The sequence below is a fragment of the Scyliorhinus torazame genome, chromosome 8, assembly GCF_047496885.1.
Source record: "Scyliorhinus torazame isolate Kashiwa2021f chromosome 8, sScyTor2.1, whole genome shotgun sequence".
Classification (NCBI taxonomy): domain Eukaryota; kingdom Metazoa; phylum Chordata; class Chondrichthyes; order Carcharhiniformes; family Scyliorhinidae; genus Scyliorhinus; species Scyliorhinus torazame.
The window spans coordinates 233,077,601-233,093,216 of NC_092714.1; the positions used below are offsets into that span (position 1 = coordinate 233,077,601).

Here is a 15,616-nt window from a genome sequence, read left to right on the forward strand (position 1 = left end):
AATGGGCGGGCCACATCGCCCACGTGCCCAACACAAGACCCCTGAAACAAGTGCTCTACTGGCAATTGTTCTAATGGCAAATGATCACTGCTGGGCAGAGGAAATGCTACAGGAACACTCTGAAAGCCTCCCTAAATAAATGCAACATCCCCATCAACACATGGGAATTGCTTGCCTTAGAACGCATAAACTGGAGAAGAAGCATCAGCGAAGGCGTCAATCATATCGAGCGCTGTGGGATGGAGCACGTGAGGCCAAACGTAAACAGCGGAAGGAGAGCGCAGAGTCCAGAGCATCCCACCCACCCACCTGATCAAACACCACCTGCCAAACCTGCAGCAAAGTCTGCGGATCTAGGATTGGACTATTCAGCCACACACCTCCCCGGTGTGGAAGCAAGTCACCCTCGACACAGAGGGACAGCCCAAGAAGGAAAAATCTGATGGGTGAGAAATATTGTTCTTTAGCTCGGGCAGCTAAGAAATTAAAAATGGTTGTTAAAAGTAATTTAGCTGTTGAAACACTGGCCCTTCTGAGGCACTGAATATTGGATTCTATTGGTGAGATTCTACACAAGGGCACATTATTAAACATTATGCTGGCCATGCTTCTTTGCGGAATAATGTCCATTCTATGAAAAGTGAGCGAGAAAAGGTTACAGATTGACGCTGTTTTGAAACAAATGCCAGCGAGAGAGCAACAACTATATTAAATGGGTGAATGGAAGTCATAAATTGTCTCATTGTTTAAAAAAAATGAATGAAGAAATTGTTAGAAGTCCTGGAAGAAGGGGCATCTCAAAATATTCTGATTTATAGAGAATGTGAATGTTTTTTTATTTAACTAGCTTTAAAATTGGTTGTGCATATTTACTGTAATTTTTATTTAAACAGTCACAAGGGAGTGTGTTAGTTGTGCAGGTCAAGTATCCTGCACCTGAAATCCTGGGGGCAGATTGTGTTTCAGCATTCAGATATTTTTGGTTTTCGGATGTGATATGCCTGCTGTATGGTTGGCCTAGGTCTACTTACATTACACTAGCCTAAGCCTAGACTGGCTACAGTCTACAAATATTAGGTTGAAATACCAATTTGAATAATTGAGATTTCTACTAGGTGGCGATACCCATCCCCTCCTCCTCACTCAGTTGCCTCACAGGCACACCATGGTCAAGTTCCTGCAACAACTCTACTTTGTCAGTAATTGATAATGAATTATGCTTCGTTTTCCTTTTCTCATTGTTACCCATGAGTATCTGATGGCCTTACTGACATGGTCAAAAACCATAAAAAGCAGTTCACGCAAAGAACTAAACTTCCCACCCTAAAGGTCGGGCATGGTCAACGAGGTTTTTATCAGCTCAGGTCACAGGGCCCACTTTCCCCTTCTGGAAGGAGGATGTAGGGAAAACGATCAATGAGGCTCTTTCCGGCTCATGTCAGGGCCCATTCAAAAAAGGTTTGATTTTTGGAAGTGTTCAGTTTTCGGATGCACGGATAAAGGCTACTCGACTTGTATATTCATTTGTTTAATTGGTGGGCATTAACTTGAGCCCCCTATAAATATTCAGAGAATGAAACTGTGGTTGTTGAGTTAGATGGCGTACGCTTGGAATGTGAGACTCTGGAAATAAATATAAAAACGTGTAAAGGTTCGCTCCATTTCTATCCTTCTATTCCTAAAACATAACTTCTTGTAGGGGGTGTAAATTGGTACATTGAAGGTTCTTGAGCTGTTTGAATGGAGAGTGATGCCAGTTTAGACGTTGAATTAATTTATTTGTTTTTCATCCTTGGAACTTTGATGTGGAAGGGATCCAGGCTATACCAATGGCTCTGTTGTTGGGTTAGGCTATACCAATGGCTCTGTTGGTTGGGTTGACTGTCTGAGGCAGATCATTATTGTTGGCTGACTTCCTCTTCTATAAAAGCCCGTTTGCCCCTTCTGGAAGGTGGTTGTAGGGAAATTATGACTTGGCAACTAAAAATATGCCCCAGGTAATTGGGGAAATCGGTGCATTCACGGATAGTGGGAGTGGCATAGTCCACAATTGTAATCTCTGACCATGCTCCACACTATGTAGGTGTAAGGTTGGAGATGGGCTGGGCACAATGCCCCCTCATGGAGGCTGGACGTGGCCCTCCTCGCCGATAAGGCACTCTGCGACCAAATATCACAAGCCATTGACGGGTACATTACCAACAACTAAAATGAGGAAGTCTCACCCTTTACATTCTGGGACGCACTGAAGGTGATAAGGTGGCAGATTATTGCAAACAAGGCATGGAAAAACAGGGAGGAGAGGGCGGCCAGGCAACCGCTGTTCGGCTTCATACTGGAGGTGGATGGGTGGTACACCATGGCCCTGACCAGTGGAAGTACTGGCGGAGAGGAAAAAGCTACAAATGGACTTTGACCTGCTCTCCACAGGAAAGTCGTGCATCAACTCCGCCAGACATGGGGGACCTTTTATAAGCGTGGAGACAAAGCCGGCCACCTGTTGGCTCACCAGCTATGCAAGCAGGCAGCCAGGAGGGAAATAGCCCAGGTAGAAGGAAAGGAGCGGCAAAACAGTTGCAGCACCAAAACGAAGCTTTTGCAACCTTCTAACGAGAATTGTACACCTCCAAGCCCCTGGAGGGGACTCTAAGATGAAGCAGTTCCTCGACGGACAGGAAATGCCAGTTGTGGGGGACGATAGGTGATGGAACCAGAAAGCATCAATATAACTGAGGGAAGTCATGGAGAGCATTAACTCCATGCAGGCGGGGAAGTCACCGGGGCCAGATTCCGGTACACCGGATTCCCAGCGGACTTCTTTAAAAATACCATGCCAGCACTGGCCCCACACTTGCAGGAGAAGTTCACAGACTCGCTTGCAAGGGGAGCCCTGCCACCAATGTTGGCTCAGTCGTCAATATCACTGATCCCCAAAAAGACAAAGACTTGGCAGAATGTGGATCATACAGACCCATCTCACTCCTTAACACCGATACAAAGATCCCGGCGAAGGCCCTGGCAAGGCGACTGGAGAGCTGTGTGCCAGAGGTAGCCGTGGAAGTGGGCAAGGGCAAGCAGCTAACAGTGAACATCAGGCGCCAGCTGAACATGATCATGACTCCCATGCAGGGAAAGAACACCAGAAGTGATCATCTCACTGGACACAGAAAAAAACCTTTGACAGGGTCAAATGGAAGTTTCTCATAGATGTGCTGGAACAGTTTGAGTTTGGGCCAGGATTCACCTGTTCCCATGGCGAGCATAAGGACAAACACCACAAACCCTGAATACTTCTGGCTGCACAGAGGCACGAGGCAGGGATGTCCCTTATCCCCACTGCTGTTTGCCCTGGCAATCGAGCCACTGGCGATCGCCCTCTGAGCGGCAAAGGGGTTGAGAGGTATTCAAGGGGGAGACAGAGAACATAGTCTTGCTCTATTCAGATTACCTGCTCCTCTACATCTCGAACACCCTAGCCAGCATGGAAGGAGTAATGAAACGCCTGAAGGAGTTCGGAGCTTTCTCAGGTTACAAACATAACCTGAGTAAGAGCGAAAAAGCCCTTTAAACCTGCAAGGGGAGGAAAGGAGCTCGGGGGACTGCTGTTCAAACTAACCCAGACCAAATTCCGCTACCTGGGGATCCAAATAGCCCACAACTGGACACGAATCCACAAGTGGAACCTGACGAGTCTGATGGAGGAAGTAAAAATGGACCTGCAGAGGTGGAGCTCACTTCCACTCTCCCTTGCATGAGCGGGATCTTCCCGGAGGTGGAGGACAAATGTGAATGATGCCAGGGAGACCTGGCCCACCACATCCACATGTTCTGGTCCTGCCCCAGACTTGTTGGTTACTGGGCAGCCTTCTTTGAGGCCATGTCCAGGATTGTGAGAGTAAGGGTGGTGCTATGCCCACTAGTGGCAGTCTTTGGGATATCTGAGCAGCCTGAGCTCTTCCCAGGAAGGGGGGGGGGAGCAGATGCCCTAACGTTTGCCTCCCTGATCGCCCACCAGAGACTCCTGTTGGACTGGCAATTGGCAGCACTGCCCAAGGCTGCAGACTGGCTTTCCAACCTGGCGGGATTTCCCAGGCTGGAGGAGATAAAGTTCGCTATCCATGGGTCAGAAGAAGGTTTTCACAGGACGTGGAAGCCATTCGCCAACTTGTTTCAACACCTGTTCATGGCCAGCAACCAATAAAGCGGAGGGGGGGAGGGGGGGGGGGGGGGTTTGGAACACAGCACAAGTCATAGAATAAGGAAGGTGGGGGGCGGGGGAAGAGAATGCACCCAAGAAGAACCCGGGACAGGGAGAAGAGACAGGTTTCTGGCAAATTCACGTTCGGTGATCGGCCGGAGAATCCCCGTTTGCGCCGAAATAGGGGGCGGTGCCGCTTTTGTGATGCTCCGCCCCCTCAAAAACGGCGTACTAGAAGAGTATGCCGCACACCGTCAGGACGGCCTCAGGATGTCACCTGAGGCTCTCACCGGATGCTTCGCCCCCAATGGGCCGAGTTCCCGACGGTGGGGGTCACTCATGGCTATGTTTTTCGTAAACCCGGCGTGGTGGCTGCAGGCTGAGTCCAGCGGCGCAGCAGTCGGGGGTGGGGGGGAGCCGTTCCGTGGGCAGGGAGGGTTTTGGCAGCGGCTGGGGGCACTGGCAAGGGGGGGTTCCAGGAGTGGCGAGGGGGGATACTGGGGGACAGTATGTGGCAGGCTGGGTCCGCGCGCGGCTCCCGCCATGTTGCATGGTGCGGCTACTGCAGGCCAAGGACCCGTCACTTGTCCGGCCGTATCCGCAGGTAAAGCTGGGGGCTTTAGGCTGCGTGCCTGCTAGCCCCCCCACCAGACGGAGGATCGGTGCAGCCTTTGCTCCATTTTTCCTGGCATAAAACGCCACTGTTCCCACGCCAGCTTCAGCATTTCGTTTTCAGATCGGAGAATCCAGCCCATGGTTTTCCGAGGCAGGGTTCCATTGTGGGATCTTCCCTCCAGTTATAACAGCAACCGGGATCATAACTTCAGCAAGTCCAGATAATTTGGTTTCTCAAAGTTTTTAATTGTTGTTTATCGGCCTTCTGGACCTGAATTTTGAACCTGCAGAAAATCACTGTTTAGCATCCAAGACCTTTTTAATACATCAACTTCATCAGAACAGGGGGAGGCCATAAGCTCCTCGAGCCTGTTTCACCATTCAATTAGATTAACAGTTTTCTGAGGGGCCCGAGATTCCCAGTTTCCCACTACACTTTGTACGAAGAAGTGCTTCCTCACATCACTGCTGATTGGCCTAGTTCCTTTCGTCTGGACTCTCCCATCAGAGGAAGTGGATTCTCTTGACCTACCTAATCAACTACTTTTATTACCTGAAACACCTCAATTATATTATCCTTTAATTTTTCACGGAAGGGAATGTAGGCCCTTTCGGTGCAATGAATCCTGATAATTTAGCTCTTAGCCCAGGTATCATTCTGGTGAAATGCACAAACGTAGCCCGATCCACTTGTAAAACATTATCTCATTGCCACTGTCACATTCTGAGTGCACACTTTTCATTGCCTGCCCCAAATCTTCCATTAGTGCCGTGGCTTCAAAGGCCTTTGGCTCAGATAAAACTGAGGGGATCCATGGGGTTTCTATTCAGACATGTAAATGGTGGAATTGCATTTAAATAAAATTCATGTGAAAATGCCTCACAGCTGAATAAACAATGGCAGTGCTCGTCACATTAACATGTTCTGCGCGTGGCTCAAACATGTAAGAAAAATAGGGCCATCACGCATTTGGGGAAAACGGCACGGCTGAGGTATGGCATTAACATGGCACTGACACTCATAATGATGTGAATCCACAGTATTTGGAATCATAAAGAATCTCCACATTTTTCACACATGAAAGAATTTATCTATTGGACTGAGTTGGAAAGAGATTTCGAGATTATTGCATACTTACTTGTCAAACAAATCCCTTCGCGTTGAATTAATTGCACTGTCGATGCTGTTAATAGCTTCCTGGAGAGACTCTTCAACAAAGGTATCGCCAGTTCGCCCACCCTCCAGGGCTGAAAGCCAAAGCATCAAAGATACATACATACAAAGACATTTCAATTTAGTTTCTGTCCGTATAAAAAAAACATTGCAAAGGACATCAGCATTAACTGCAGTGCTACAGAGCAGATGTCACATAGCTCAACACACCAGCCTTTCAGCAGTTTGTCAAATGTTTCAGTTCATGGGGCCCAGGTTCATGAAAATTAGTGGAGCAATTAGAAATCTGACAGTTAAAACATTCGAGGCAATCACAGAATCACAAAACTGTTATCGCGCAGAAGGAGACCATTCGGCCCATCGTGCCAGGAACAATTTCTCCCCATTCACTCCGTTCAACACCCTCGTGAATTTGAACAACTTTTTCAATTTGCCTCTTAGCCGTCTGCTCTCCAAGGAGATTATCATAGAATTTACAGTGCAGAAGGAGGCCATTCGGCCCATCGAGTCTGCACCGGCTCTTGGAAAGAGCACCCTACCCAAGGTCAACACCTCCACCCCGTCCCCAAAACCCAGTAACCCCACCCAACACTAAGGGCAATTTTGGACACTAAGGGCAATTTATCATGGCCAATCCACCTAACCTGCACATCTTTGGACTGTAGGAGGAAACCCATGCACACACGGGGAGGATGTGCAGACTCCGCACAGCCAGTGACCCAAGCCAGAATCGAACCTGGGACCCTGGAGCTGTGAAGCAATTGTGCTATCCACAATGCTACCGTGCTGCCCGTCCCAACCTCTCCAATCTACCCTCATAACTTTAACTATTCCTCTAAACCTCTTCTGCACTGTCTCCAATGCGTTCACATCCTTCATATAGTGTGGCTCCCAGAATTGCACACCATGGGCGAAATTCTCCGGTATCGGCACGATGTCCGCCGACCGGAGCCAAAAACGGCGCTAATCAGTCCGGCATCGCGCCGCCCCAAAGGTGCGGAATCCTCCGCATCTTGGGGGGCTGTGCCCTAACCTTGAGGGGCTAGGCCCGCGCAGGACTGACTTCCGCCCCGCCAGCTGGCGGAAAAGACCTTTGGTGCCCCGCCAGCTGGCGCGGAAATGACATTGCCGGGCGGCGCATGCGGCCGCTCACGGCATCCCCGCGCATGCGCTGTGGAGGGAGTCTCTTCCGCCTCCGCCATGGTGGAGACCGTGGCGAAGGCGGAATTAAAAGAGTGCCCTCACGGCACAGGCCTGCCCACGGATCAGTGGGCCCCGATCGCGGGCCAGGCCACCGTGGGGGCACCCCCTGGGGCCAGATCGCCCCGCAACCCCCCCCAGGACCCCGGAGCCCGCCCGCGCCGCCTTGTCCCGCCGGTAAGAGAGGTGGTTTAATCCACGCCGGCAGGACAGGCATTCTAGCAGCGGGACTTCGGCCCATCCGGGCCGGAGAATCGCGGGGGGTGGGGGCCCGCCAACTTGCACGGCGCGATTCCCGCACCCGCCGAATCTCCGGTGCCGGAGAATTCGGCAACCGGCGGGGGCGGGATTCACGCCAGCCCCCGGCGATTCTCCGACCCGGTGGGGGGTCGGAGAATCTCGCCCCATATTCCAGCTGAGGTCTAACCAGTCTTTTATGCTTTCACTGTAATCTCCTTGTTCTTGTACTCTATGCCCCTATTAATATAGCCCGGATTACTATATACTTTGTTAAGTACACTCTCTACCTGTCCTTCCACTTTCAATGACCTATGCACAACGTCCTTACAATTGAAAGGCAAAGCCTTGATAATAAATCAAATGGGAGCTTGTATAAGAGGCTGGAAGTTATATTGCCAATCTTTCTGGATAAACACTTGATGCTTTTGTGTCAGATGCCTCAGTCAAAGATATTAACTCATCAATTTAAAACGGTTAAGGGTTTCTTTAAAGTAGCGATGACAGATGGCTATTACGATCAACAGTGATTCTTAACCGAGGAAATGGTGGTAAATGCTGCTTATTTTGCCAAGGAGAGATTAGGCGGGAGTTCATCTGATCACAGGTGGCTCATTACCAATCCTCCTCCTCACATCATTTTAAAACACATTACTATATTTGTGCCAAGAGACAAAAATCAATGTAACCGTTCCCAATTCTGTACCGCCTATACTGCTGAGAAACAACGCTGTGTCCGTAACAGACTAAAATATGATAATTGCAGTGACATACCAGTGACAGTTAACAACATATTACTGGAGATAAAACCAAATGCATTACGGGCAATGCATTCATATCGTCCCTGATCTGCTTCTCCAACATCTCGAATAATCAGAGCTCCCTCTGGCGTGACAAAGAACTTTCCACTGTCTGTGATCTGTACACCATCCTGTTTACAAAGAGAGAGATAAAGTAAACCGGCTTTGGGCACATAAATATTTAATCTACTTCCATCTATGAACTTCTGCCCTTTCCTTTCTCTGGGAATAGACACGGTGACCAAATCTTGCTGAATCACTTCTCCTTTAGTAATTAATGTCTGACCCATCATTTATTGGTGCTGAGCCACATAAATCCAACTCACGGCACAATTCCATCATTATTTTATGTTGTTAAATTATTAATTTTGGGGCTCAAGGTGAGAATTAGGGCTGCACCAGTTAGCTCTGGTGTTCTGAGAACCATGTAGCTAGTGTCAGAAATTTGCAAATCCTAGGAACACATTGGCTGAATTTCTGCACTGGGGAGGATATAATTTGGGGTGAATCACTTTATATATTGTGGAGAGGTGAGGGGGCTTTCGTAGCAGAAATGGAGACTGGAATCCAGATCTGCCACCTTTCAGTCCCATATGTCCACAGTCAGCAATTCTGAAAGGGAGCAGATCATTAATATACCACTTTCCTTCCCTACATCCCATTGGGAGTTTGGCGCGAATAGGTGCCTGATCGCATTCCCAGGTTTTGCGCAAGATGTCACAGTGGTTAGCACTGCGCCTCACAGCTCCAGAGACCCGAGTTCAATTCCTTGGAGACTGTCTGTGCGGAGTCTGCACATTCTCCCCAGTGCCTGCGGGGGTTTCCACCGGGTGCTCCGGCTTCCTCCCACAGTCCAAAGATGTGCAGATTAGGTGGATTGGCCATGCTAAATTGCCCTTTAGTGTCCAAAGATGTGGGGTCACGGGGATGGAGCTAGGCAGGGTGCTCTTTCCGAGTGTCAGTGCAGACCTGATGGGCCGAATGGCCTCCTTCTGCAGTGGAGGAATTCTGTGGTTCTATGCCTCAGGTTACCCCCGGATTTCCATTAAGAACAGTTTTAAGGTCAGCAGTTTTGTGTGCCTGCTGAGATCAGACCTTGGTTTCATCCTAGGTCTTCTGAAGGCTGGACAAAGTTGCAATGCTAACGTAACCCTGGAGAGTTTGTTGGCCTCCATTTCCAGGCTGTAGCAGGCCGAGGGGGGGGGCTATAACAATACAAGTTTTGCCCCAGCATATTTGCCAAAATCAGACATTTAATCGGCAGAAAGAATAAAGGTATTACAAGAAGTTACAAGGCTGTGGAGGTACACGATTGAATGTCAGTTGGGCAAATGCCAATTTAGGGGAGACGGTAGAGTAGTGGTAATGTCAATGGATTAGTAATCTGGAGGCCCAGATTAATGCTTTTGGGGCACGGGTTCAAATCCTACCACAGGGGCAGCTGGCGGAATTTAAATTCAATTAATAAAATCTGGAGTTGAGAAACTAATCTCAGTAATGGCTACCATGACGCTAACACCAATTGCTGTAAAAAAAAACATCATTAAAGTCATCTAGTACGAAAACCTGCCACCATTACCTGGTCTGGCCTACATGTGACTCCAGATCCGCAGCAATCCATAGACTCTTCACTGCCCTCTGAAGGGCAAGCCACTCAGTTCAAGGGCAAATGGGGATGGGTTTGCCAGCGACATTCACAGCCCATGAAAGAATACATTTTTAAAATTCTGGGATGTGGGAATTCTTGGGCAAGCTGGGCAATTCTAATTGATTCTTTAATGACCATTCAACTGCAAAGCATGGACATGGACTATTGTGGGAAGCAATGGTAACATAGTGGTTAGCACTATGGCTTCACAGCGCCAGGGTCCCAGGTTCGATTCCCGGCTTGGGTCACTGTCTGCGTGGAGTCTGCACGTTCTCCCCGTGATGCGTGCGTTTTCTCCGGGTGCTCCGGTTTCCTCCCTCAAGCCCCAAAAGACTGTTAGGTAATTTGGACATTCCGAATTCTCCCTCTGTGTACCCGAACAGGCGCCGGAATGTGGCAACGAGAGGCTTTTAACAGTAACTTCAATGCAGTATTAATGTAAGCCTACTTGTGACAATAAAGATTATTATTACATTATCTTTCTCATCGTATCACCGAAAATGGAGAAGATATGCTTAGTATCAGATTTAGAATTGTTTTTTTCCCTCACCAGCAACTTAACTGGCATTATTGATAGCTTGAGTGAGGTAATTCCTTGCCTTCCATTGTTTCCAAGTTACAAAGCCCATCTCCAAATGATGAGGTCAGCAAGTGACCTGTTCACAGGTCTTTCAGCTCCCCTTCCACAATAGTTTGCTGGAAGTTATGATGTAACAGCTTTAAGCAACGTTTCCACTCTGTAAGAAAGCCACCTGTCCTCTAATATTATTTACCCTTACAGTGACGCAAGTGCGATTAGAAAATTCCGATGAAGAAGTATGGGCGAACATGCCCGCCATCAATCTGAGCTTGTGGCTGATGAACACTGTACTAAGATTGGGATAAACTGTGTGTTTGCGGATTTTAGGGAAAAAGTAAATCCAAGAATAATTTACTTCTTCGCTCAGATTAAGACAGGAATATTACTCCAATATTTTTCCAAAGAAGACCTAATCCATACCTTGGTCCAGGTAATGATGGGGTGAGGTTCTCCTTGCGCAGAACATGGAATTTTCACATCCTGCCCAGTTTCTGCTGTGGTGTCGGGTGGTGTGTGAATAAACACAGGTGTTACTGTCCAGAGAGAAAGCACAAGTCAGAACTGAATTTGAATCAGGTTCAATTCTCTTTTTTGTCTACATTGCTCCACACCATTTGACATTATTTTTTCTTTTTTAAAATTGAAGCCCAATTCAGGGGCAATTTAGCGTGGCCAGTTCACCTGGCCTGCACATCTTAAAAAAATTTTTTTTTAGTGTACCCAATTCATTTTTTTCCAATTTAAGGGGCAGTTTTAGCGTGTTCAATCCACCTACCTTGCTCATCTTTGGGTTGTGGGGGCGAAACCCATGCAAACACGGGGAGAATGTGCAAACTCCACACGGACAGTGACCCAGAGCCGAGATTGAACCTGGGACCTCGGCGCCGTGAGGCAACAGGGCTAGCCTGCACATCTTGTGGGGGTGAGACCCATGCAGACACAGGGAGAATTTGCAAACTCCACACGGACAGTGAACCGAGGCCGTATCAAACCCTTTCATTGCCCTTTAGTGTCCAAAAGGTTAGGTGAGGTTACAGGGATACGGTGGAGGCGTGGGCCTGGGTAGGGTGCTCTTTTGGAGGGTAGGTGCAGACTTGATGGGTCAAATGGCCTCCCTTCTGCACTGTAGGGATTCTAGCATTCTAGAAAAATCCATAGAATTTTATGGCTCTATTTGCAATTGATTAACACTTTCATGGAGCAATTGAATTGGTTCTGGAGACCATGAAGATCCTTATAGGTTGTGTTAGTGGAGAATGATTCTTTGCATTATAGCTCTGAAGATTAACGATAAAAGTTTTGGGTCTCACCTAGTGATTCAACAGTCAGTTGTACTGGCACATGTCTTGCCCCTACGACACTAATTGCATGACATTCATACTGGCCCTGATCATGGGCAGCAACTCTCACAATACGCAGTGTTCCAGTAGATAAAACAGTGTGTCTTCGGTCATTAGGCAACTGACCACCTGAAATAAATGGGAACAGAGAGTAACATTGCTTTTAGTTGAAAAAATAGTTTACTGAAAGCCAAGAGGTATTAACAAGTTGGACTTTCGCAAGGGCGGAACTGATCAAGATAGTGAATAAAGCTCAGGCACCATAACAGGTTTGCTGTTTAGTCTTTGCTGAGTTAGCTGAGCTCTGGTTGGGTTGAATTCCTGGCTCCAGATTTATTCCCAATGCACTCGGAATTAGGAGTTCTCACTTCTGATCGCTGTCCACCAACATCTACCAGAAGTGTTTAAACATCAAGCAGACAGGATGAAGCTTGCCTGTGATGTCCTCTATGGCCAAATTATCTGGCAATCAGTTGTTTGGGGTCATGTACGAAGAATGACTATACAGGCATTGAAGCTGGAGGGTGATCAACAAATATTAAACTAGTAACCGGCGGGAAGCCAATAAAAGGAGGAATTGGAAACAAATTAATGGAAAAAAAGGGGGGCGAGGAAGAAATAAAGCTTTCAAAGTGCAGAGATGACTCAGAAAGGTAAATACTTAGAAGATAGTGAATTGAAAAGCAGTTTACTTGTTTTCTCCATGTAATTCTGTACAGCAGGGAAATTCAATATTAATATTGCAGTGGGAAGGGAGCCAACAATCCCTCTACAGTACAATCTGTGTGACAGTCAAAAATACTTGAGAATTGCAGGTAGTTTAGTTTTCTATAAAATCATAGCTTAAAGAAAATACTTCTTAAATAGTCAATTTATTACAAATCAGTGTGTGCAGTTTTGGTCTCCTTATCTGAGGAAGGATGTTCTTGTTACAGAGGGAGTGCAGAGAAGGTTTACCAGACAGATTCCTGGGACAGCAGGACTGACATATGAGGAGAGCTTGAGTCGGTTAGGAATATGTTTGCTGGAGTTTTGAAGAGTGAGGGGGATCTCATAGAAACCTATAAAATTCTAACAGGGCTAGACAGGGGAGTCACAGGAAGGATGTTCCCGATGGTGGGGGTACCCAGAAACAGGGGTCATAGTTAAGGATACGGGGTAAATCTTTTAGGACCGAGATTAGGAGAAATCTCTTCACCCAGAGAGTGGTTGGCCTATGGAATTCACTACCACTGGAAGCTGTGGAGGCCAAAACACTATGTTTTCAAAAAGAAGTTAGATATAGCTCTTGGGGCTAAAGGGATCCAAGGATATGGTGGGAATGTGGGAACAGGTTACGGAGTTGGATGATCAGCCATGATCATATTGAACGGCGGAGCTGCCTCAAAGGGCCAAATAGCCTACTCCTGCTCCTATTTTCTATGTTTCCATGTCTGTTTCTATCTGAAGTATATTCTTGTGAATTTATTCTATTACACCTTCTTATAACCTCACTAATATTGGAAATTGACTACATAAATTGTTATTCTCCAATTACACCAATGTTCCCTCAAAGCAGACTGTGTGCATGGCTGTGAGACAGTGCAAAATGTAACATGCAGGGATCAAATAGGCTGGGGTCAAACATTCCTGCATTAAAACAGTACTACACTTCACACACACTACTATTCATTGGCAGAAATGTCCTTTTGGATGTCCTGAGATCATGACAGATGCTATATAAATGCAAATCTTTCTTTCACAAGCTGAGGAGCTCCATACATCACCAATTTCAGAATTGCTTCTTTGAAATAAATAGGAGCCATTATAAATGGCAGGTCATTCTGACAATTATTTACTAGCCAATCTATATGAGGTAGTCCAGTACCCCTTGTGTTCTTATTTAATAGGACTAATAATATGCAAAATATCAACTTTTGTTCTGTACTTCAATTATTTATATTGTTTTATTGGTTAACTCTTTGATTTTCTATACAAAAAATGGATAAGTTAAAGTTCGGAGTCAACATCCATTGGACTCAAAAGTAAACATATTGGAGACCTGCTTTAGTCCAGGCAATTACTGGGGCTGGGGTTCCCACCGCTAGGCAGTAAAAATCCACAGCAGTTCCTTCCACCGCAACCTGATTGCTGGGAAGCACAGAGAATCTAGGACCATCTGGAGAAACAAAAAGCAGGACAAACCCCAGTGAAACATTAGAGTGTGTGGATGCTGCTAGGTGAACATAATGTTGCATTATTTTGATACTGAACTTTGCCTAATTATATAATTGTACCTCATCACATTTAGAAAGTTACTCTATAGTTAGGTCGGAATCAAAGATCTTGATATAATCCTGTAGCTCCAGTGTAACAAGGTTCAAGCATAGCATCTGAAATGTGCAGGTAAAATGTTGAAAGGAAATCCAAGGTGACGGCATAATGTAGAATCAAGGTAAATGATGTTGCAGCCCCGCACTTAACCCCCATCATGTGGCAGCCCCATCATGTGGCAGCAAAGTGCACATTAAGATGTATCAATGGGTGAAAAACGGGTTGCCTTTTTAAAAACGTCAATCTGGAAAACATTTTCCAGGTGTAAAGGCTGAACTGCTATGCTACTGCGATTGGAATTTGGTTGTTGGTCAGAATGCAGCATGAGGCCGAACTCAAGGCACTGTCTGCTCACTGAAGCACAGTGTGCGTAGAACAAATTCAAGTACATCTGTCTCTGTTTGTGTTAGTGATTGTAGAGCCACGTGTGAGCAGTCCTCTCAGGCTCAATGGCCTGGCAGTCATGTATTCTCCCCCAAAAGGGCAGCACGGTAGCATTGTGGATAGCACAATTGCTTCACAGCTCCAGGGTCCCAGGTTCGATTCCGGCTTGGGTCACTGTCTGTGCGGAGTCTGCACATCCTCCCCGTGTGTGCGTGGGTTTCCTCCGGGTGCTCCGGTTTCCTCCCACAGTCCAAAGATGTGCAGGTTAGGTGGATTGGCCATGATAAATTGCCCTTAGTGTCCAAAATTGCCCTTAGTGTTGGGTGAGGTTACTGGGTTATGGGGATAGGGTGGAGGTGTTGACCTTGGGTAGAGTGCTCTTTCCAAGAGCCAGTGCAGACTCGATGGGCTGAATGGCCTCCTTCTGCACTGTAAATTCTATGATAAACTCTATGAAAAAACTTACAAAGTCCATGATCCCAGTTTTCTGTACATTTTCTTTTGTACCCTGTACATTTTCTTTTGCAGCTCAACTAAAATATGCAAAAGAAAAAACCTTTGGGTGAACTAAGTAGGCAAAGACAAGAGGGAAAGAGAGGAAGCATGTCTTCTTCAAAAGCCATGGGTGGGATTCTCCTTCCAGCCAGCCCCGTTTTCCCGGGTGGCGTGCCCCCGCCGGCAGCGAGATTCTCCGTTCCCGCAGTCAGCCAATGGGGTTTTCCATTATGGCCAGCCCGACAGTTTTAACTGGTTTAGAGTGGGACTTCTGTCCCCAGCTGGGAGGAAACCCTGCCCCAGAGATCTGCTGGCTAATCCGATTGGTGGCAGGCTCTGGTTTCAGCAGCATCAGGATCGAGCTGTGGCCACTGCTGGGACAATAAGTAGTCACTGGAGAAGAAAGCACATGGGCTGGCCTGACAGACTTCACAGACCCCAGCTGCGGAGCAGTGGGTTGGCTGGGGAGGTGGCGGGACTACAATGGGCAGGCCACCCGTTTTATTTTATAAGCCCCCTTTGATGTTTTTTGCTTTCTGAATGAGAATGGCTTTGAAGTGTAGTGTCTCACAAATAACATCAAGCTAAGTTTTGAACAAAGCTAATTTATTTACACTACAACCAAATAAATT

General features: G+C 47.0%; 1 protein-coding gene across 1 annotated transcript in view; it reads right to left on the minus strand.

The window, feature by feature from the left end:
- LOC140428455 (peroxidasin homolog) overlaps positions 1-15,616 on the minus strand; it is a 323,476-nt gene that overhangs the window by 53,345 nt on the left and 254,515 nt on the right. The window contains 5 exon segments of the mRNA XM_072514932.1: positions 5,953-6,061; positions 8,199-8,355; positions 10,873-10,985; positions 11,763-11,921; positions 13,834-13,950. Of these exon segments, the coding sequence (XP_072371033.1) occupies positions 5,953-6,061; positions 8,199-8,355; positions 10,873-10,985; positions 11,763-11,921; positions 13,834-13,950 (655 nt within the window).